Source organism: Bos taurus, chromosome 17 (assembly GCF_002263795.3).
Source record: "Bos taurus isolate L1 Dominette 01449 registration number 42190680 breed Hereford chromosome 17, ARS-UCD2.0, whole genome shotgun sequence".
In the NCBI taxonomy this organism is placed as follows: Eukaryota; Metazoa; Chordata; class Mammalia; order Artiodactyla; family Bovidae; genus Bos; species Bos taurus.
The window spans coordinates 3958406-3981594 of record NC_037344.1 but is presented as its reverse complement, the minus strand read 5'-3'; the positions used below and the strand labels follow the sequence as shown (position 1 = coordinate 3981594).

Below are 23189 nucleotides of genomic sequence, written 5' to 3'. Positions count from 1 at the left end.
ACACCGTAGGAAGTTCAGGTTCTCCGGAGCAGTCCCTTTCATTTCCTAAAACTGAAATTTCTGGAAACATGTGAGGCAAGAGTGGAATTTCAGCACAGTCACTCCCTGGGTGGCCCGCAGCAGGACAGAGCTTCCTGGCAGAGATGGGGCAGGCTCAGTTGCCCAACCTTCTGTGATTTCAGGCATAGTAGCTCTTCCCCTGCGTCTCGATGCCAGGGGAAGTGAGTGTCCTTGGCAGAGCTGGCCACAGCCTTGAGAATAAGAGTCCCTCCCCTCCCAGAGCCCGGGACTTCTCCCCTCCAACAGGAACAACAAGTTATTGTTGGGCCTGCGGGTTTGGCCTGGAACCCTCCTTTGACAAAGATACACACACTTCCTCAAATGAGGTTTTCCTGGCCTGGGTTCCCCCCACACCTTTCTCGGCCCCTTCCCTTTTCCTGGACTCTGTTCTCTGCTGCTGCAGGGGTCCCCCTGCTCCCCAGCACTTGGCCTTCATCGTCCCAACTGAACTGCCTGAGGCCACACCCTCTGCTCACAAATCGCACCTCCACCTGTGTCCCCAACACCCTCATTTCCTGAGAGAAACTGAGCTCATAAAGTTGGCAAGAAGGAAACAGTATTCATCCTAAAGTTGAAAGCCCATAATATTTTTATTCCTTAGTGTATTTACTTTTATCCAAGGGCCTTATTCATCCAAGTGAATACTTTCTATGGCACCACTTTCATGGAGACTTTCTGCCCAGTTAGTCCTTCCCAGGTCCCTCAAGGAATAATTCTTTCTTGACAACCTTCTGCCTTTCAGAGTGAGACAAGAGGAGGGTCAGTGACTTGGTATTTGGTCGACTTTGGATAAGGCTTTTCTTTGCCTATTGGGTCTTCTGCCCTCACTGGACCAGAAAGATAGGTTTGGGATCCGATTATTTGAGTGGCAGCTGTTATGTGGTTATTTTCCTGGCAATCAGCTTAAGAACAGAAACAGATGCTTTTTTGGAATGAGTGGGGGGGAAATCTACCCAGATGTCCACAGCCATTCACATCATCTGAATTTTTATCCAACGCAGTTTGCACTCTGCAATTTCATGTGTCTAACTAAGAGTTCTTTAGTCAATTGACCTACAATCCAATTTCTCTTCTCATTCACCCTATCATTGCATATTTTTGAGGTTATTATTATTACTCACATGCTGAATGTGTGTGTACATATACAGACAGGCAGCTTCATTTCTCCAGTTGATTTTCCACAAAATAAATACATTTATTCATTTGGCTTTACTGACAAACAGCTCCTTGGAAGGAAAGTTATGACCAACCTAGATAGCATATTCAAAAGCAGAGACATTACTTTCCCAACAAAAGTCCGTCTAGTCAAGGCTATGGTTTTTCCAGTGGTCATGTATGGATGTGAGAGTTGGACTGTGAAGAAAGCTGAGCACCAAATAATTGATGCTTTTGAACTGTGGTGTTGGAGAAGACTCTTGAGAGTCCCTTGGACTGCAAGGAGATCCAACCAGTCCATTCTGAAGGAGATCAGCCCTGGGATTCCTTTGGATGGAATGATGCTAAAGCTGAAACTCCAGTACTTTGGCCACCTCATGCAAAGAGTTGACTCATTGGAAAAGACTCTGATGCTGGGAGGGATTGGGGGCAGGAGGAGAAAGGGACGACAGAGGATGAGATGGCTGGATGGCATCACTGACTCGATGGACGTGAGTCTGAGTGAACTCCGGGAGTTGGTGATGGACAGGGAGGCCTGGCGTGCTGCGATTCATGGGGTCGCAAAGAGTCGGACACGACTGAGTGACTGAACTGACTGACTGACAAACAGCTCATAGCAAACAGCTCATAGCACTCTCAAAGGTCAGGCACTGCTTGTGCTTTGCAGAAGGCCCGATGCCTAATCTTCATAACAATCCTATGAAGTTCCTTTTACAGAGATGATAACTGGTGAGGATCACACACCCTCTCTACTGCACTTTCACAGCAGACATGTTTTTAAATCACTTTTAAATATTGTTTCTCATAACAAACAAGAGTCATGGCATCCTAACTTTCTAAAAGTCAATCTGGATTGTCCAACAGGTACACAGTTAAGGGAGGACCAGACCCCACTGGACACAGAGCAGGTTCATGATTGGTGAGTGATATTCCTGCTGTTCCCTAGTGCCCTGTTCTCCCAGATTCGGGGTGGGGTGGGGGGGAGGCGGAGGATTACAGGTAGTGGCCCCTTGAATCGGAAATAGAAAGGTGGCTGTGGGCAGACCAAGTGACTATGTGAGATTCCTTTCCCTCAGGACAAATGTTCTCATTATTTATTTCCGGATCCATCAATAACTTGATTAGACTGACTGACCTACAGCAAACTAGAGCAGGAACTAAATCCCCACAGTTTAAATGCTGCTGGTGGTGATGGTTTAGTCTTGCAAGCCCATGGACTGTATCCCTCCAGGCTCCTCTGTTCATGGGATTTCCCAGGCAAGAATCCTGGAGTGCACTGACATTTCCTTCTTCAGGAGATCTTCTGGACCCAGAGATCAAATCTGGGTTTCCTACGCTGCAGGCAGACCATCAATGGAGCCACCAGGGAAGCCCCTCTAATACTGGGGCCTTTATTGAAAACAGCAGCTAACACTGAGCTCTTAACCAGGTTCGGGGCATTGTAACAGACATAAAACCTGAGTCTCGTGGAAGAGGCAAGATTTTAGCCCACGTCTCTCAGGCAAAGCTGCTGCCCTCACAAGCCGTGCTGCCCTATCCCTGCAAGGCTGCAGAGGAGGCATGTGACCGGTTGTGCTGAGTCCTGGAAACCAGTCCATTGGGCTTTGGATCTGTGTTTGTGCTGTGCGTGGGTCATGGTTGATGTCCGCCCTAAGTCCGTCCAGAAGCTGACTTATGGCAGTGATTCATGTAAGTCCTCTAGAGCCAGAGTAGCATTTTTTATGAACCTGTATTTTAGTATGTATGCAGAAAATAAGTGAAACACTGTTGTAAGCCAGGAATGAATATTGATTCATAAAAATCACTTAAAAAGGTTTGTTTTGCTTAAGAGTCTCATATGAGGCAGTCACACTTGAACTGTGCAGTTCATATGGACAATATTTGTATGAAGAAGTCTTGCAACAAAATAGGGGCATATACACACCCACATGCTATAAAAACTCTAGCCTTTTCTATGATTTGAGTGCTTATTCACATTCTCATTGAATAATATTATCCTTACTAAGACAAGCAAGATTATGAAGCATAGGAAGCTGTCTATGGAGATCTAGTGACAGGCGTGGCATAGGGACTTTGAAATCACACAGACTGAGGTTCCAATCCTAACTGTCACTTGGCAAGTCCTAAACCCTTCTGAGCTGCTTTATATTTAAAATGCAGGTCATGTTTGCCTCATAGACTTGTTAAAGCATTAAACAAATACACATTAAACTACAAGCAGAGATATTAACACAAAATGAGGTCTCAACAGAAGGAACTATCTCCCACTCCTCCATTTTTCTTTTGGAATCTACCTGCCAAGTTTGATAGTGTTTCCTGACTTCTCCTCGGTTCTTCAAGCTTCTTTCTGCACTCCATTTTGTAGTTCTTTATCTCCTGAGTATCTTGATTTATTCAAAAGTTTTGATTGAACACATACCATATACAAGTTACTGGGTAAGCATTAAGAATACAATAGTGAGCTAAATAATTCTTTTTATGGCTTCATGAGAGAGACGGGCATTAATCACACACATGGGAGCATCTAGTTGCAATCTAGCTGCAATCTAAGCTAAATTCTATGAAGGAAGGGAACACATATCTAGGTTGAAGAGTAAGGGAAGTGAAGGTGAGTGGAGACCTGAAGGAGAAGTGGGAGTCTCTATGGCAGGTGGAGATGGTGCTGGTGACGCCGTGACGATGGAGACGGTGGGGATGGTGCTGGGGACGCCGTGATGATGGAGACGGTGGGGATGGTGCTGGGGGCACCGTGACGATGGAGATGGTGGAGATGGTGCTGGGGATGCCGTGACGATGGAGACGGTGGGGATGGTGCTGGCAGAGGTGGTGGTCACAGTGCTTCCAGCTGTTCATATGGAGGGGCAGGGAAAATGTTAGTCACTCAGTTTTGTCCAACTCTTTGTGACCCCATGGACCATAGACTGCCAGGCTCCTCTATGAGATTCTCCAGGCAAGAATACTGGAGTGGGGTGCCATTCCCTTCTCCAGGGGATCTTCCTGACCCAGGGATCGAACCTGGTGGTGGTGATGGTGCTTCCAATTGTTCATATGGAAGGACAGGGAAGATTCTGGTGACTGGGGGGAAGGAAAACCCTCTCCTTCAACCCTGTGTTTGGTGGCACGATTGACAAAAGAGCCTGCCTGTGTGGGAGGTAAGGGTGATTCAGAGATTCTGAAGTCAGAAGAGCTGCATCATCCCAACTTCCCCCAGGCTTCCTGCTGGCTACTCTGGTGCCCCTGTGCAGCACACATGCATATTCAGACCATCTGGAGGCCACACTCAGGCTGGTATTTTCCCCTCAAAAAGGGGGAAAAACCTAGTGAACCAGAAATTTGGGGTCAAGTATGACTCTCCATAGAATGCTTAGAGAATAGGAACCCCAGGGTCTGCTAGCCCTTCCACTGTGAGCTCCAGCTTGTGCCAAGTGCTGGCCTGAATCTAAAGAAGGAAGAAAGAGAAGGTAAGAAATGACCAGTGAGTTGGAGGAAGAGGCAGGACAAGTGGACCCTGAGAAAGATGCAGGAGGCCAAGTGAGTCATTTTGAACTTGGACAACAGTTGGTAATGTCCAGGTTCAGGGGGTGACCGAGGTAGTGCTGGGGAGGAGGTCTGGAGGAGCTGGCGTAGGAACCGAGAGGTGATGAGGAGGTCACCTCTATGACCAGGGAATCTGGGCTCCTGGTAGATCTTAAGAGGTCTAAGTGCCAAAGTCTTTGACAAGTGAAAGCAAAGGCATAGGAGGTGCGCAGGTGGTGAGACGAAAGAGGCTGTGAGGGCAAATGGTGTGTGTGAGCCTGGAACTTCAGAGGAACTGGTTTTCTTACAAGTAGCTGGGGAGGTAAGAGTCAGTGGCTCTCACATCTCAGGAAGTGGAGTTCCTGGGTCTGATGATGCCTTTTGGGGGACACTGCGGATTTAACCCTATAGATTTAATCCCATTGTATAAACCAAGATTTAGTTCAAATCATCTCTTAGAAATCTAAGAGGCCTGGCACTGTTAATAGTGCGTGGTAAATAATGGATACGCAGTTGAATCTGTCCCAGTGACTGACAGTTCAGGGAAGCCACAGCTGAGGGGAGGCTGGAAGGACACCAGCAGGACACGCAGGAGCAGACCAGAAGACGAGGTCTGAGGTCAGGAAGCTGACTCAGCTCCGAGGAAGCCGCGGGGACAGGCGGCAGGAAAGGAAGGAAGACACGACAAACTTTAGTTAGTGACTCAAATTTAATTTTGTCAGCGTTGGCTTTTTTAAAAAAGTCTTCAGAATTTCTTTGTCTGCAGAAGTGAGAATTTGGAAATTTGCTTTGGCTGTATGATTTTAATACCTAAATAACTAACTTTGCCAACTTTAATATCTAAATGACTAACTTTGCTGTATGATTTTAATATCTAAATGACTAACTTTGCCAAGTTAAAAACTTTGTCCTTCCTTAAGTGTTCAGGTTCCACTATTCATAAATCTACCAAATTTAAACATCACTTTAAAAGGGACTTTGGCTTTTGTTTAATCCTGTTTACAAATTTTGCTAATTAAGCCTAAATAATTTTAGCAGCATTTATAAGTGTAATGTATTTGATATTCTCTGTATTAGTTTGACTTAGTAAAACTTTACTGAGTTCTTAAACAATGCTTATATAACTAATACACTTATAAGAATGATAAACTGTAAACTCTGTTAAATGTTTCAATGTATGACAAGTACTTGGATACATGTTTATACAATGAAAAATTTCAGCTTAAAATCACAATAAATGAAGTAAGCATTTTAAGTTGGAATTACAAGCCTGACCTTGACTCTAATAGGCCAAATTAAAAAAAAAAATGTGACAAGTCTTTAAAAAACAAATACGGATTCCTTAACATAAAATATTAATGTAAATACTAATTAAAGTCTTCCAGAGTTTGCATCCAGAAACTTTCTGGGTCAAGCATAACCATCTATACAGTGTCCAAGAAGACAGCAACCTCCAGGCTTTGAAAGGTAACACAAATAAGAAATCATTACATCATCATACATAATTTGTGAATTCCTTCATAGAGAGGTGGCCAATGATATGGATTATGAAGCTGGCAACATTCTTGTCTGTGACCGTGGTTGGTACACACTGAGCCCTGTTTGTGCTTTTTAATAGGACTGAAGCTAGAGAAGGCAGTGGTCACACAGCAATGTCCCTGGGTTTGAGTCATTATCATGAGCTCATTTTTTCCATCCACACGGAAGGCAGCAACTTCTATGCAGGTTGCCACATCACATGGTTGGATTTAGCAGCTATCTGATTCTTAAAATATTTCAACATATTTCCCCAGGCGCTCCAAAGAACTGGGAAATTGATAAAATTCTGCCTTCTTTCCCTATTCTTCCTGATGGATGAGGCCATGCAGAATTAAAATGATACCAGCTGCTCACTAGTGGCTTCGTCTGACTCTGTGGTTGGAAAGAATACACCAACATTTCTTCATTCTTGTTTTTAAACAAGGTCAGCTATCGTGTGGCAAGGATAGGAAGTTGGGGCAAGAAGTCACTGGTCACACTTCTGTCCCTTGAAGTCTCACTGTGTCTGTAATGTCCACACTCCATTCCTCTAGACCCAACTAACCCTCCAAAAAGACTCATCAACCCATTACTCAACAAGTAATAGTTGATTAGCGCCTCCTGCAATCTCAGGGCTGCTGAGGCGTCCCTGTACAGAGGAGCACAAAGGCCACGCCCTCATGAGATATACTCCAGCCACAACCAGCTGCTGTATGCGAATTTGAAATCTCCTTGTCTGTCGTCTAGTACATGTCTTGCAACAGGTGAAGATTATTGCCTTGTCTGGATTCTTGTATATTTGAATCTAACTCATAACAACTGACCTCATATGTCATCTTCGTGGTTTGGCCCTTTGCATCTGGGATAGTGCATCAAAGAACTTGAAGAAAAGTCTCTTTCCCTCTTTTTTCATCTCTCCAAGTTGTAGATTCCTGAAATACTTACAAATTCTTTAAACTAAAAAAGAATCACAAATTTTTATGGGCTTTATGTTCTGAATTAACTTAAGACTGATGCTTCTGATCCTTAGAAATATGTACCAACAAGTTTGAAATCAATGTAGACCAGTCACTTGGACTAACAGATGAAATAGTCAATTTTACTCTGAGAACTTTTGTCTTTTTTTCTTTTCTTTCTCCCCTCCTTTCTTTTTTCTTTCTTTCTTTTTTAAAAGAATGAACATTTAGGCCATCAGGAATGGTCTAGGAATACATTAATTCCTGGAATCATTGTAGCCCAATGAGTCTAGTCCTGGAATGGATTTTGTAAAATTTGGGTGATGAATTGCTCTGACTATGCATGGAGTAGTATTGGCAAGACAGAAAGCTGAAAATGAGCATTCCAGAAGGGATAAAGCCATCTGAATATGATATTAGAAGATTTTATGATTTATACTTCTGTGTAGTTTAGACTTCCTGAGCTACTTAAGAAATAATTTTCTTTCCATCAAGAAATACCCTAGTTAGATCTCTTGCAAGTGAGAAATTAATGTAAACTTATTAAGGTAAAAGTAGATGTTTTATAAGCAAGGCAGAATGACCTGTTGGAGAAATTAGATGTTTTCTCCTTCGTTCTATAAAAAACAGACAAATGGTCCTCTGTTTTGGAGGCCTGATATACCCATTCTTTGCTCTTGGAGAGGATTATTTAAACTCAGTTTTATTGAGATAATTTGTATAGAATAAAATTTATCAATCTAAGAAGTACCGTTTGATGAGCTTGACAAAGACATATAGTCGTGTAACCATTATCACAATCATGATGCAGAACATTTCCATTATGTCCCAAAGCCCCTTTTTGGCCCCGATAGTCAGCCCTCTTCCCAAGCTGGTTTTCTGATATCTCTGCTCTCTGTCATGATTTGTGTAGAATTTCATATAAGTGGATTCTGTACTATGTATTTGCCCGTGTCTGATTTCTTTCACTTAGTATCATTCTTTTCAGATCATCCAGTTCTTGTATATTTCAGTACCTCTGTCTTCTTATTGTTGAGTAGGAGAAGGCAATGGCACCCCACTCCAGTACTCTTGCCTGGAAAATCCCATGGATGGAGGAGCCTGGTGGGCTGCAGTCCATGGGGTCGCTAGGAGTCGGGCACGACTGATCGACTTCACTTTCACTTTTCACTTTCATGCATTGGAGAAGGAAATGGCAACCCACTCCAGTGTTCTTGCCTGGAGAATCTCAGGGACAGGGGAGCCTAGTGGGCTGCCATCTATGGGGTCGCACAGAGTCGGACACGACTGAAGTGACTTAGCAGCAGCAGCAGCAGTAGTCTATGGTATAGATATACAACAATTTATCTATTCATGAGTTGATAGATACTTGGGTTGTTTCTAGCCCTGAATGAAGAATATGCTTTTTTGTGGATTTATTTTTCATTTCTAGTCGGTAAATACCCAGGATTGAGACTACCGAGTCATTGATAAGGTGTTAATATAATTTTACAAGAAACTTTCAAACTTTCTGGGAGTGTCATTTTGCACTGCCAGCAGCAGTGTATGAAAACGTTTGTTCTGTATCCTAATCAGCACTTGGTATTGTCAGTCTTTATTTCTTTAGCCATTCTAGTGAGCACGTGGGCTTCCCTGGTGGCTCAGTGGTAAAGAATCTGCCTGTCAATGCAGGAGATGCAGGTTTGATATCTGGGTGGGGAAGATCTCTTGGAGAAGGAAATGGCACCACACTCTAGTACTCTTGCCTGGAGAATCCCATGGACAGAGGAACCTGGTGGGCTAGGTCCACGGGGTCACAAAGTGTTGGACACAACCGACAACAACACAGTGAACAGGCCATGGTATCTCGATGTGTCCCACCTCCCAGTTTTATTGAGACATGATTGACATGTAATACTGTATTAGTTTAATAATACAACAATAATAATTTTGATATTATTATTATTAATAATTTGATATATGTATGTGTTGTGAAATAATTATTACAACCTTTTTACATAATATCCAGCATGTTAATAACATCCATCACTTCAGTTACCATTTTTTCTTGTGTTGAGAACTTTTAAGACTTATTCTCTTAGCAACTTTCAAAGTTATAATAACAGTATTATTAATTATCGTCACCTTGCTGAAGATTACTTTCCCAGAATTTATGCATCTGATAACTGAGAATTTGTACCTTTTGACCACATATGAAGAGGTCAATTTTATTCTGAAGGTTTTGGTAAATTTTCCAAGTTTCCAAAATGTTTAAAAGTGAAAAATATTGCTCTTCATATGAGATCATAGGCAACAGAAGACAATCTCACATTCGGGCCCATGAAAAAACTAATAGTTAAAGAAGTTGTAGCTATTAAACAAGATGATTTGAAAATCTGTTTAGAGGATGTAGAACTGGAAGACTGTACTTCAGGAAAATGGAAAATGGATAGCAAGATATCTGAAATTCCATGATCAGACCAGGCTGAATAGAAACTGTAATAACGAGAGCTTAGCTATGAGAATTTTCCACCATGACAGAACTTTAAAGACATGCTTTTTTATACTAACTAAAGACATTCACGGTTGAAAGTGCCAAAGTCTGCTCAATGTCATATCTTCCTTCACAATATTTAAAATCCACAGGATACTTGGATCTCAGTGAAAATTTGATGATTGGAGAATAATTGAAAACAGTTCAGAGGATGCCTTGTGCTACCTACATACTTTTCATTTAAGACAAAATAATATATAAACTTTGGAGAATGTTACTTTCTTTAGAAAAACCTAACATTGAATTTGGTCAGTGTCAACTTGGTTCTTCACTTAAATCTTACCAGTGGCCAGAAAATTTATCCAATGCAAATATTAAGTAGAATTGCATATTTGATGTTAGCAATATTGTTGTTTTCCAGTTGCCAAGTTATGTCCGACTCTTTGCGACCCCATGGATTGCAGCATGTCAGGCCTCCGTATCCCTCATCATCTCCTGGAGTTTACCCAAGTTCATGTCCATTGAATCAGTGATGTCGTCCAACCATCTATACTCTGCTGCCCTCTTCTCCTTTTGCCTTCAATCTTTCCCAGCTTCAGGATCTTTTCCAATGAGTTTGCTCTTCATATCAGGTGGCCAAAGTATTGAAGCTTCCACTTCAGCATTGGTCCTTCCAATGGGTATTCAAGGTTGATTTCCTTCAGAATGGACTGGTTGGATCTCCTTGCAGTCCAAGGGACTCTTGAGAGTCTTCTTCAGCACCACAGTTTGAAAGCATCAATTCTTTGGCACTCTGCCTTCTTTATGGTCCAACTCTCACATCCATACATGACTACTAGAAAGACCATAGCTTTGACTATGACCTTTGTCAGCAAAGTGATGTCTTTGCTTTTTAATACACTGTCTAGGTTTGTCATAGCTTTCCTGCCAAGAAGCAATTGTCTTCTAACTTCATGGCTGCACTCACCATCCCCAGTGATTTCAGAGCCCAAGAAGGGAAGTCTGTCACTGCTTCCACATTTTCCCCTCCTATTTGCCATGAAGTGATGGGACTGGATGCCATGATCTTAGTTTTTTGAATGTTGAGTTTTAAGTCAGTTTTTTCACGCTCCTCTTTCACTTTCATCAAGAGGCTCTTAGTTCCTCTTCACTTTCTCCCATAAGGGTGGTGTCATCTGCATATCTGAGGGTATTGTTATTTTTCCCAGGAATCTTCATTCCAGCTTGTGCCTCATCCAGCCCAGCGTTTCTCATGATGTACTCTGCATATAAGTTAAATAAGCAAGGTGACAATATACAGCCTTGACGTACCCTTTCCCTGTTATGAAACCGGTCCGTTGTTCCGTGTCTGGTTCTACCTGCTGCTTCTTGACCTGCATACGGGTTTCTCAAGAGACAGGTAAGGTACTCTGGTATTCCCATCTCTTTCAGAATTTTCCACAGTTTGTTGTGATCCACACAGTCAAGACCTTAGTGTAGTTAATGATGCAGAAGTAGATGTTTTTTCTGGAATTCTCTTGCTTTTTCTATGATACAATGGATGTTGGCAATTAGATCACTGGTTCCTTGGCCTTTTCTAAATCCAGCCTGAACATCTAGAAGTTCTTGGTTCATGTACTGTTGAAGCCTGGCATGGAGAATTTTGAGCATTACTTTACTAACATGTGAGATGAGTGCAAATGTGCGGTACTTTGAGCATTCTTTGGCATTGCCTTTCTTTGGGATTGGAATGAAAACTGACCTTTTCCAGTCCTCAGCCACTGCTGAGTTTTCCAAATTTGCTGGCATATTGAGTGCAGCACTTTCACAGCATCATCTTTCAGGATTTGAAATAGCTCAACTGGAATTCTATCACCTCCACTAGCTTTGTTCATAGTGATGCTTCCTAAGGCCCACTTGACTTCACATTCCAGGATATCTGGCTGTAGTTGAGTGATCACACCACATGGTTATCTGGGTCATTAATATCTTTTTTATATAGATCTTTTGTGTATTCTTGCCACCTCTTCTTAATATCTTCTGCTTCTATTAGGCCCATACTGTTTCTGTCCTTTATTGAGCCCATCTTTGCATGAAATGTTCCCTTGGTATCTCTAATTTTCTTAAAGAGATCTCTTTCCCAGCTTCAGGATCTTTTCCAATGAGTTTGCTCTTCATATCAGGTGGCCAAAGTATTGAAGCTTCCACTTCAGCATCGATCCTTCCAATGAGTATTCAAGGTTGATTTCCTTTAGAATGGATTGGTTGGATCTCCTTGCAGTCCAAGGGACTCTCAAGAGTCTTCTTCAACACCAGTCTTTCCCATTCTATTGTTTTCCTCTATTTCTTTACATTGTTCACTTAGGAAGGCTTTCTTATCTCTCTTTGCTGTTCTTTGGAACTCTGCATTCAGTTGGGTATAACTTTCCTTTTTTCCCCTTGCCTTTCCCTTCTCTTCTTTTCTCAGCTATTTGTAAGGCCTTGTCAGACAATCATTTTGCCTTTTTGCATTTCTTTTTCTTGGGGATGGTTTTAATCACCACCTCCTGTACAATGTCAGGAACCTCAATCCATAGCTCTTCAGGCACTCTGTTTATCAGATCTAATCCCTTGAATGTATTTGTCACTTCCACTGTATACTCATAAGGGATTTTTAAGTCATTCCCTGGTAGCTCAGTGGGTAAAGAATCTGCCTGTAGTCAGGAGAAGCAGGTTCGATCCCTGGGTGAAGACCTCCTGGAGGCGGAATGACTACCCACTCCAGTGTTCTTGCCTGGAGAATCCCATGGACAGAGGAGCCTGCGGGCCGCCGCCTGTCGGGTTGCAAGAGTCGGGCATGACTGAACCACCAGCACACATACCCGAATTGCCTAGTGGTTTTCCCTACCTTCAATTTAAGTCTGAATCCACACTCAGCTCCTGGTCTTGTTTTTGCTGACTGTATAGAGCTTCTCCATCTTTAGCTGCAAAGAATATAATCAATCTGATTATATTCATTTTACATAGGGACTATTAAATTCTATTCTTCAAAAATTACAGATGTTATTGACATTGTTCAAAGTAGAAACATTTTGAAGAACGATTATTTGTGTACAAAGATCTGTATATTAATTAGTGCAAGGATTACAGCAGATTTTCATTAAGTGATTTTTGATGGATGTTATTTTTTATTATTTTCTTTAACTAGTACAAAATATTTTATGTGAATAAGACACAGACTTTTTTTGATAACTTCATTTTAGAATTTCAGTCAGATTCTCAAAAATATGGATACCATTAAAGTTATATTTAAGTGAATACATTTTCATATTGTGTTCATTTTTTTAAAAAAAAATAAGTTTTGTGGTTAAATAAGTTTTGAGTTAGAGAAGGTCTGATATCCTACCAAAAAGAAGCTAAGGTATTTTGGACTCTGACCTGGGTTTTGCCACTTGGCTGTGAGCCATATGGCTTGAGTCAAATTCTTTAATCACTTGAACTGAAAGGTGTTATAATATCAAAACTATTTATTTCACCTGCTATTGGGAGACTCAAGTGAAAAGATTCATATGAAAATGCTTTGAAAATGTGAAGAACTGAACACGTACAAAGATGTGCCAGAGGAGAACATGCGGAGTTTTGAGGAGAGTGTAGGAGAAATCTTCATTGCGAGGAGATGATACTGGTAATACGTTGTGGGTAAATACATGATTTTTACCTTATTTTGTCAGAATATTCTAATCGACTTTGGGATTACAAAGCAATAACATCAGTCTATCTAGGCAGCTCTACTAGAAAAGATTCACAGAGAAAGAACAGAGGTTTTAGTTTCAGGGCAAAAAAATTGGAAAGAAGTTTTCCCAAGGATCCACTTGAGAAATCATGAGGAAGGGTGGGGGGGATTTTGAAGTAATAAGAAGGAAGTCTTTCCGACAACTGGAGAGCCAGGATGGTCAGGAATGAGGAGAAAAGTCCACAGGTAATCAGTAAACTGTACAGAAAACCAGATTCCACCCTCTCAAGTTCACGTTCATGCCTGTAGATTAAGTTTGCCTGAGACTGGGGCCTTTAATGAGACCTGCTGCTGCTGCTGCTAAGTCACTTCAGTCGTGTCTGACTCTGTGCAACCCCAGAGACAGCAGCCCACCAGGCTCCCCTGTCCCTGGGATTCTCCAGGCAAGAACACTGGAGTGGGTTGCCATTTCCTTCTCCAGTGCATGAAAGTGAAAAGTGAAAGTGAAGTCACTCAGTCATGTCTGACTCCTAGCCACCCCAGCCTACCAGGCTCCTCCGTCATGGGATTTGCTAGGCAAGAGTACTGGAGTGGGGTGCCTTTGCAATGAGGACTAGGCATGTAGAATAGAAAGAAAGAAACCTTAGTTTCGGGTAAAATTCTGGTTTCAAGTCTCATTTCTGCCACTTAGAATTTGCATGGCATTTCCTCCTGTGTCAAAGAGGAACAAGAATGCTTCTTCAGTCTCTGATCTCAATTTAGGAAGGGCAAATGTAATTATGAAAATAAAATGTAGTTTATGACTATCAAGGTAGTTCGTTTCCCTTACAGACACGCTTCACTAGTTTCTGTGGCAAAGAAGAAAGCCAAACTAGGCTGTTTGTTTTGGGAATTACCCACTTTGAGAAACAAGGATGGAAATGCTTAGGCTCAAATCGTAGACGCAAGTGGAGTCCACATCTTTTCATCATAAGAGCAGGGATGGCAGGTGGCAGGCAGCTACGGACGGACAGTCAGCGCACCACAAAGGGACCACCACAGGACTGAAATGTTTAAACTCCGTCTCATCCTCATCTGCTCTTCAGGCAAAATTCTGCTGCGTTGGTTTGGATAGTGATTGATGAGTTATTCTAATGCAGGAGACTGTAAACTTGAGAGTGGAGGTGGGCCGTGTAGATATGCTGACGGGGAAATAGTGTTGAAGAGGGCGTAGGGGCAGGGGTGAGCCTGAATTTGGGCATCCACGGGTGCAAGAAGAATGGAGAGGTGGAGTTTAAAGACCGAGTGTTTCAGGGTAATAGGCTTTGGGTGCTCGAGGCTTCAGGAAAATACTGGTTGGGTAATAAGCCTTCTCGTTGGTTTCGAAATCTAACTGTGTGGTGGGGGAATCCCACACGGAGGCGTGAAGCATCTCCCCGCAACCCGGGCCCCAGCGCCCTCCTCCGACCCGGGCAGCACCCGGGTCACGGTCCCCGCCGGAGACCGTGGGGAAGCGCGGCGGCGCGCTGGGCCGCAGGGGTTACGCGCACTCCGCGGAACCGGCGGTCCCGCACCCGCGAGGAGGGGGTGCGCACGTTCCCGCGCTTTTCCCGGGCCGCTCCCGGCCGGAGGCTGTGGAAGGCGCTGCAAGGCCGCGCAAGTCCCAGGTACGTCGGTCAGGAATTAGGATCCGCTGGCATCCCCGCTCCGCAGTCGTCTCCGGACCCGGCGGGTGGCCAAGCAGGCAGGGCCCCAGGGTGGCCGAGCGCGGACGCGGGCGCTGGGCATCCCCGCTTCCCGGTCGGCGGCACCCGGGACCCCCGTCGTACCGCGCGGGTCCCTGGGAGAGTGGGGCACTGGGCCCCGAGGCCGCGACGCTCCCGCCGCCCCGCCCGCGCAGTCCCGGGGAGGAGCGGGGGCCGCCCGGAAAGGGACGGGGGCGCGGCCGGGGTTCGCCCAGCCCTCGGCGTCCGGGTGTCCGCGGGCGGCGGCGGAGCGCAGAGTCCTGGAGCCTCCTAGCGGGGCTCCGCGCTGCGGGCGGCCGCGTTCCCGGAGGCGAGGGGCGGGTGGCCAAGGTTCCCCGAAGGGCCGCCCTCTCGCCGGCCGCTGTGCCTGACCCGGCCGCTCCCGCCTCTTTCACTCGAAGCGGCTGTGACGGGGCCCAGGTGGAAGCTTTCCGGGGTGCACAGGTGCGTCTGCGCTCACTGCTTACCGCAGAGACCCGGCTTCCAGGGCTGGGATTTCCCACCAGGCCTCAGAAGTGGGACAGGGTCAGGACTCGGATCTGCCCAGGACTCTCGCTCCCCGCACCCCGAGCCTGGCCTCTGTCCCCGGGGTGGGCTTCACGCCCTTTGAACCTCTATAAATGAGAACTTGTGTTTAGAACTTCTATCCCAGGCAGGAAAATACTTTTTCCTGTTTGGGGAGAAAAAAAAATCTGGGAGAATAGAAATTGTTCTGGGTGTGAGCAGTTCAGGTGGGTGAGATGCTTGTACTCTTGTAAAAGGTCTCCTCTGCACTGCCTGCAATGTTGCTAACTCAGATCTTGGCAAAAAGCAACTGGGAAGTAGGATGACCTGACTTGAAAGTAGAGACACAAAAAAGGCAGATATCCTTATTCACCAGTATTTTGTTTCTTCCTGTTCTGAGCAGAAAACATTTGTATCTTTAAACTTTTTGTAGTGAACGCATTTTACAAACATTGCCTGAAGTTGACAACTTGTTTTGGAAGTTTCTAAGCCGTCAGTTAATTTTTTTTTCATTGTGTTACTTAAGAATTTGATTTGATTGGTTAAATATCTTGTTTTGATTTTGCTGATTGAGCATAATTAATTATATGTGGCATCTTGGTGTAACCTCTTCATAAATATCTTTAAGTAAATTGCTTGTCAAAAATTTTTTTTATCTCCACAATATCATTTAAAATTTACATCACTGTGCCCTCATACAGAAGAGGCATGTCTGAGTTTCTGAGTGCTGTCTTCTTCCTTATCTATCGTTATGTTTAAAAAAATCCGGTTGTTGCTTCTTGCTATCTATTCTTACTAGGTTTATTTTCCATGTTGCTAAAGAACATATGTATTTGGGTACTTCTTTTAACAACTGTCTATGCATAAAATTCTTCTTTAGGTCTTTAATGTCTGGAAATGTCTTAGCTTTACTCTTGGATGATTATTTAAATGGATGTAAATGTCTAGACTAACAGGTATGTTTTCTCAGCCCTTTGGGGCTATTATTCCATTGTTTTGAGGTTAGATGAGAAATTTCTATTCTTTTTTTTTGCTTGGGATTTAATATACATTTATAATTCATGAACTTACATTTTTCTTAAGTTCTGAAAAATTCTTAGTTATTTGAAAAGACCCTGATGCTGGGAAAGATTGAAGGCAGGAGGAAAAGGGGACGACAGAGGATGAGATGGTTGGATGGCATCACCAACACAATGGACATGAATTTGAGTAAACTCTGGGAGTTGGCGATGGACAGGGAGGCCTAGTGTGCTGCAGTCCATGGGGTCGCAAAGCGTCAGACACGACTGAGTGACTGAACTAAACTGATATCTTTTAATATTTGGATCCATACCAGCATTTGTGGCAGACCTTATGGGAGATTTCTAGGATGCTAGCTTCTAGCCAGGTGGAGACCGAGGGTCAGAAGGCAGAGATTTGTGAGGGCCCTGTTCACAGAAGGTGTAGCCTCTTCTCTGCGCCTGGCTTTATGGAGAGCCCACTTGCACTTCTCTGCCAGGCATCTGGCCACCAGCCTGTCCCTCTCCAGTCCGGCTTCACCTCGGCATCCCAGCCCTTGCCCTGGAGAGAGGTCTGCTCCTGCTTTCACTCTGAGCCACAGGGCTTCAGCTTCCTCTCAGCTAGATCGCCTCTAATGCCAGGCTTACTCCTCAGACTCCTGTCCTATCCTAAGTCTGGGACCAATAATTCCTCACCACTCTGGCAATTTTCTGAATTCTTTAGGCACATGATTTTTATACTTTGTGCAGGTCCACATCCTTCATTAGATGTGACTCCACTCCATCTAACTTGAGCATCCCTTCCCTTTCCTGGTGTCTTACACTGAAGAGTTCTCTGCCCCCTGCTATAATGTCTTGAGGAAATGTGAGGAGAGACAAGTAATTCTAACCTTAAGTATCAAGTTGTTAACCATAGTTTTAGCATTATCAATAATTATTATTTGTTGAAAACTGGTCATGCAATAGGTGTCATATAACATTTATATGAAATAGCCCAAGACCTCTGCTCATATACACTTCACCTTTTAAAGAGAAAAAGAAGCGAGGACAAATTTTAAAATGGGCATCAGTTCAGTTCAGTTGCTCAGTTGTGTCTGACTCTTTGCAACCCCATGAATCACAGCACGCCAGGCCTCCCTGTCCATCACAAACTCCCAGAGTTCACTCAGACTCACATCCATCAAGTCAGTAATGCCATCAAGCCATCTCATCCTCTGTTGTCCCCTTCTCCTCCTGCCCCCAGTCCCTCCCAGCATCAGAGTCTTTTCCAATGACTCAACTCTTCGCATGAGGTGGCCAAAGTACTGGAGTTTCAGCTTTAGCATCATTCCATCCAAAGGAATCCCAGGGCTGATCTCCTTCAGAATGGACTGGTTGGATCTCCTTGCAGTCCAAGGGACTCTCAAGAGTCTTCTCCAACACCACAGTTCAAAAGCATCAATTCTTCGGCACTCAGCTTTCTTCACAGTCCAACTCTCACATCCATACATGACCACTGGAAAAACCATAGCCTTGACTAGACGGACCTTTGTTGGGAAAGTAATGTCTCTGCTTTTGAATATGCTATCTAGGTTGGTCATAACTTTCCTTCCAAGGAGTAAGCGTCTTTTAATTTCATGGCTGCAGTCACCATCTGCAGTGATTTTGGAGCCCCCCAAAATAAAGTGTGACACTGTTTCCACTGTTTCCCCATCTATTTCCCATGAAGTGATGGGATCGGATGCCATGATCTTAGTTTTCTGAATGTTGAGCTTTAAGCCAACTTTTTCACTCTCCACTTTCACTTTCATCAAGAGGCTTTTTAGTTTCTCTTCACTTTCTGCTATAAGGGTGGTGTCATCTGCATATCTGAGGTTATTGATATTTCTCCCGGCAGTCTTGATTCCAGCTTGTGTTTCTTCCAGCCCAGCGTTTCTCATGATGTACTCTGCATATAAGTTAAATAAGCAGGGTGACAATATACAGCCTTGACGTACTCCTTTTCCTATTTGGAACCAGTCTGTTGTTCCATGTCCAGTTCTAACTGTTGCTTCCTGACCTGCATACAGGTTTCTCAAGAGGCAGGTCAGGTGGTCTGGTATTCCCATCTCTTTCAGGATTTCCCACAGTTTATTGTGATCCACACAGTCAAAGGCTTTGGCATAGTCATATTTGACTTTAAATCTTAGTATAATAAAAAAAAATTGGTATAGATTCCTTAAGATTTGTGTACTATCTTACAAAGTGGACAAAAATCAAGTAAATTTTGGTTGTTCAGTAAAATTATACTAAGAGGATTTTTCCTCCAACAATGATTAAGCAGGAAGACAGTGGCATAGACATAGGCGCAAACAGTAATAGTCATTTCATCTTAACTCTGTTACTTTTAGAGGTGGGGACAATGCTGGATCTGTGGCCTCTGTGGGTTCGTGTCTATTGTCTGCTGTTTCTGCTCTTCTTGTGCTTATTACCTTGCTTCCGTTAGTGCCTGGTTGTTTTTGTTTTATACTGGACATTGTATCTGAAAACTTGTTTCAGATTTTCAAATGACATCTGAGGCCTAGGATGATGCTGTCTTCTTCTGAAGCAAATTTTCCTTTGCTGCCTAGTGCTAGGTACCCGTGAGCACTAGCTTTCCAGAAATGATCTTGGTCCTTATTCAGAGATTGAGGCCGCCTGAGCCATCTGGATAAATCAGAGCTGTGATGGAACCTCTGTAAGGACTTATCTTCCTCTAATTTGGCCTTTCCTATCCAATCCATGACTGCCCCAGACCTTAACACTTAACTCCCTGTCTTCTGAGGCTGTCAAAAATGCTCTGCAGCTTGTCAGACTGTGATACTGTGTTCAAAGTGATAAAAATCAAGGCTGAAAATTTTGGCAGAGAATTTGAAACTATTTTGCCTGGAGAATCCCATGGATGGAGGAGCCTGGTAGGCTGCAGTCCATGGGGTTGCTGAGTCGGACACAACTGAGTGACTTCACTTTCACTTTTCACTTTCATGCATTGGAGAAGGAAATGGCAACCCACTCCAGTGTTCTTGCTTGGAGAATCCCAGGGATGGGGAGCCTGGTGGGCTGCCGTCTATGGGGTCGCACAGAGTTGGACACGACTGAAGCGACTTAGCAGCAGCAGCAGCAGCAGCAGCGATGACATGGCAGATGTGTAAAGGAACCAAATAGAAATTACATAGCTTAAAACTGTAATAATAAAAAATTTAAAATCAGTGGGTAGATTTAACAGTAAATTAAACATAGTTGAAGAAAAAAAAACTAGAAAATAGATCAGAAGAAAATGTTTAGACTGAAACTTGAAGAGACCAAAGTATGGAAAGAGCAGAGTGGAGAGAGACATGGAGACATAGCTAAACTAGTGCCCAGAGGAAAATCCATGACCTGAAGCAGGTATGTCAGCAGTGAGGAACGGCTGAAAGTGAATGAGGAAACATCTGTCCAAGGAAGCGCAAATGAGAACGTTAAAATAAATCCAGAGAAAGCAGAAGGAAGAAAATAGTAATATAAGAATACAAATTAATGAAGTAGAGAATCGAGGCTCTGTTGACTGAAAAGTTGGTTTTTTGAAAATGCTAATAAAGATGATAAACCTCTGACAAGACAATCGAAAAAGAAAGCAGGCATGAATAACTCATCTAAGGAGTAGAATAGAGGTCCTGTAGACATTAAAATAATAAGAGGATGTAAGTAACTATGTCAGTAAGTTTGACAAATTAGGAGAAAATTTGATAAATTCCTTGAAAAACATAACTGACAAAAGAATAAAAAGAAAATCTGAATCATTCTGTAACTGTTAATGTATTTAATGTATTTAACAACAACAACAGCATTAGGAGGAAGGAAATTCAAAAGGCAATTTTATTTATGAATATAGATTCAGAAATTCTAAACAAAATACTATAAACAAAATCCAGAAATATATAAAAAGGATAATCAGTTCAGTTCAGTTGCTCAGTCACGTCCGACTCTGCGACCCCATGAATCGCAGCATGCCAGGCCTCCCTGTCCATCACCAACTCCCAGAGTTCACTCAAATTCATGTCCATCGAGTCAGTGATGCCATCCAGCCATCTCATCCTATCGTCCCCTTTACCTCCTGTCCCCAATCCCTCCCAGCATCAGAGTCTTTTCCAATGAGTCAACTCTTCACATGAGGTGGCCAGGGTACTGGAGTTTCAGCCTTAGCATCATTCCTTCCAAAGAAATCCCAGGGCTGATCTCTTTCAGAATGGACTGGTTGGATCTCCTTGCAGTCCAAGGGACTCTCAAGAGTCTTCTCCAACACCACAGTTCAAAAGCATCAATTCTTCGGCGCTCAGCTTTCTTCACAGTCCAACTCTCACATCCATACATGACCACTGGAAAAACCATAGCCTTGACTAGACGAACCTTTGTTGGGAAAGTAATGTCTCTGCTTTTGAATATGCTATCTAGGTTGGTCATAACTTTCCTTCCAAGGAGTAAGCGTCTTTTAATTTCATGGCTGCAGTCACCATCTGCAGTGATTTTGGAGCCCCCAAAAATAAAGTGTGACACTGTTTCCACTGTTTCCCCATCTATTTCCCATGAAGTGATGGGATCAGATGCCATGATCTTAGTTTTCTGAATGTTGAGCTTTAAGCCAACTTTTTCACTCTCCACTTTCACTTTCATCAAGAGGCTTTTGAGTTCCTCTTCACTTTCTGCTATAAGGGTGGTGTCATCTGCATATCTGAGGTTATTGATATTTCTCCCAGCAATCTTGATTCCAGCTTGTGTTTCTTCCAGCCCAGCGTTTCTCATGATGTACTCTGCATATAAGTTAAATAAACAGGGTGACAATATACAGCCTTGACGAACTCCTTTTCCTATTTGGAACCAGTCTGTTGTTCCATGTCCAGTTCTAACTGTTGCTTCCTGACCTGCATACAGGTTTCTCAAGAGGCAGGTCAGGTGGTCTGGTATTCCCATCTCTTTCAGAACTTTCCACAGTTTATTGTGATCCACACAGTCAAAGGCTTTGGCATAGTCAATAAAGCAGAAATAGATGTTTTTCTGGAACTCTCTTACTTTTTCGATGATCCAGTGGATGTTGGCAATTTGATCTCTGGTTCCTCTGCCTTTTCTAAAACCAGCTTGAACATCTGGAAGTTCACGGTTCATGTATTGCTAAAGCCTGGCTTGGAGAATTTTGAGCATTACTTTACTAGCATGTGAGATGAGTGCAATTGTGTGGTAGTTTGAGCATTCTTAAGGATAACACATCCAGACAAATGGGTTTATTTTAAAAATGCGAGGTTGCGTTAACACTAAAGTTTATCTGTGTAGTCACCAATGTTTATTAACAAAGTAAAGAAGGAAATGTTATTATCTCAATAGTTACAGGAAGAAAAAAAGAATTTGATAAAATTCAGCATTTATGAATAAACAGAATAAAGTATAAGGAAAAAGGAAATCAAATGAAAAAAGGAAATAAAACGATCATTATGCCTGGATGATATGATTATGTATGTAGCAAAAAACCAGGAATTTATAAACTGTGAAAATTGCTGAATTAGTTTTGCAAGGTTGCTCAATGTATGGTAAATATGTAAAATTTAATTGAATTTCTCTCTCTGTATATATAGGTACATGCCATATATAAGTAATACTATTTTTAAAACTTCAAAAGTGTCAAATACCTAGGAATAAATATCACAAAAATATGCCAAGACCTCTGTATGGAAAAATCATAAGGTATTATTGCAATAAAGAAGACCAAAATAAATAGAAATATATCATGCTCATGAATTGAGAACTTCAATATTATAATGATGTCAATAATTCCCAAATTATCTATAGATTGATGGTATTGCCAATTAAAAATCAATGGATTTTGTTTTTGAAACTGTTAAGCTAATTCTGTAGTTCATAAGAATATACAGAGGGCCAAGACTAACCAAGGCTCACTTAAAGAAGAACAAGGAGGAAGGCCTTGCTCTTCTGGATATGAAGATGAGTCATATATGTAATGTTGCCAGTACAAAGACAGATGCGTAGACATCGGGTTGGAATAGAGAGCCTTGAGGAGGCACACTCACCCTTAGATGGACGTGTGAGTATTGGCAAAGGTAGTATTGTTGTTTCCCCAAAATGATCTTTTGAAAAAGGTACTGAGTCAAACAGCTTCCTCAGTGATTCAGCAGGTAAAGAATCCTCCTGCAGTGCGGAGACATAGGAGACATGGGTTTGATCCCTGGGTCAGAAAGATTCCCTGGAGGAGGAAATGCCAACCCACTCCAGTGTTCTTGCCTGGAGAATTTCGTGGACAGAGGAGCCTGGTGAACTACAGTCCATGGAGTTGCAAAGAGTCAGACATGACTGAGCCACTGAGCACGGGCGCGAGCACACACACACACACACACACACACACACCGAGTCAAACACTGCTTTCTGCACTTAGTTTCTCAGGAAGAGAAAGTTCTGATGGTCTGATTGTCCCTCAACCCAACAAACCCCCTTGCTCTGCCTGGGATTCTCAGCATCCCTCCTGTATGCTAGTCGTTAAGTGCAAAACAGGTTGAAGAGCATGGAACCTTTTTCTTTTGGTTAAAGAGCACACTCTTCCTGGAGCTGCTTCTA

At 43.0% G+C, this 23189-nt stretch overlaps 1 protein-coding gene across 6 annotated transcripts in view; it reads left to right on the top strand.

Moving 5' to 3' along the window:
* Positions 1-2111: 2111 nt before the first annotated feature.
* TLR2 (toll like receptor 2) overlaps positions 2112-23189 on the top strand; it is a 39706-nt gene continuing 18628 nt past the window's right edge. The window contains exon 1 of one of the 6 annotated variants that reach the window (XM_059875871.1): positions 2112-2134. Coding sequence is in view for 1 of the 6 variants with exons in the window: in XM_015475328.3 (XP_015330814.1) it covers positions 4733-4746 (14 nt within the window). In the remaining 5 variants the exon portion in view is untranslated. 6 annotated transcript variants of the gene reach the window in all.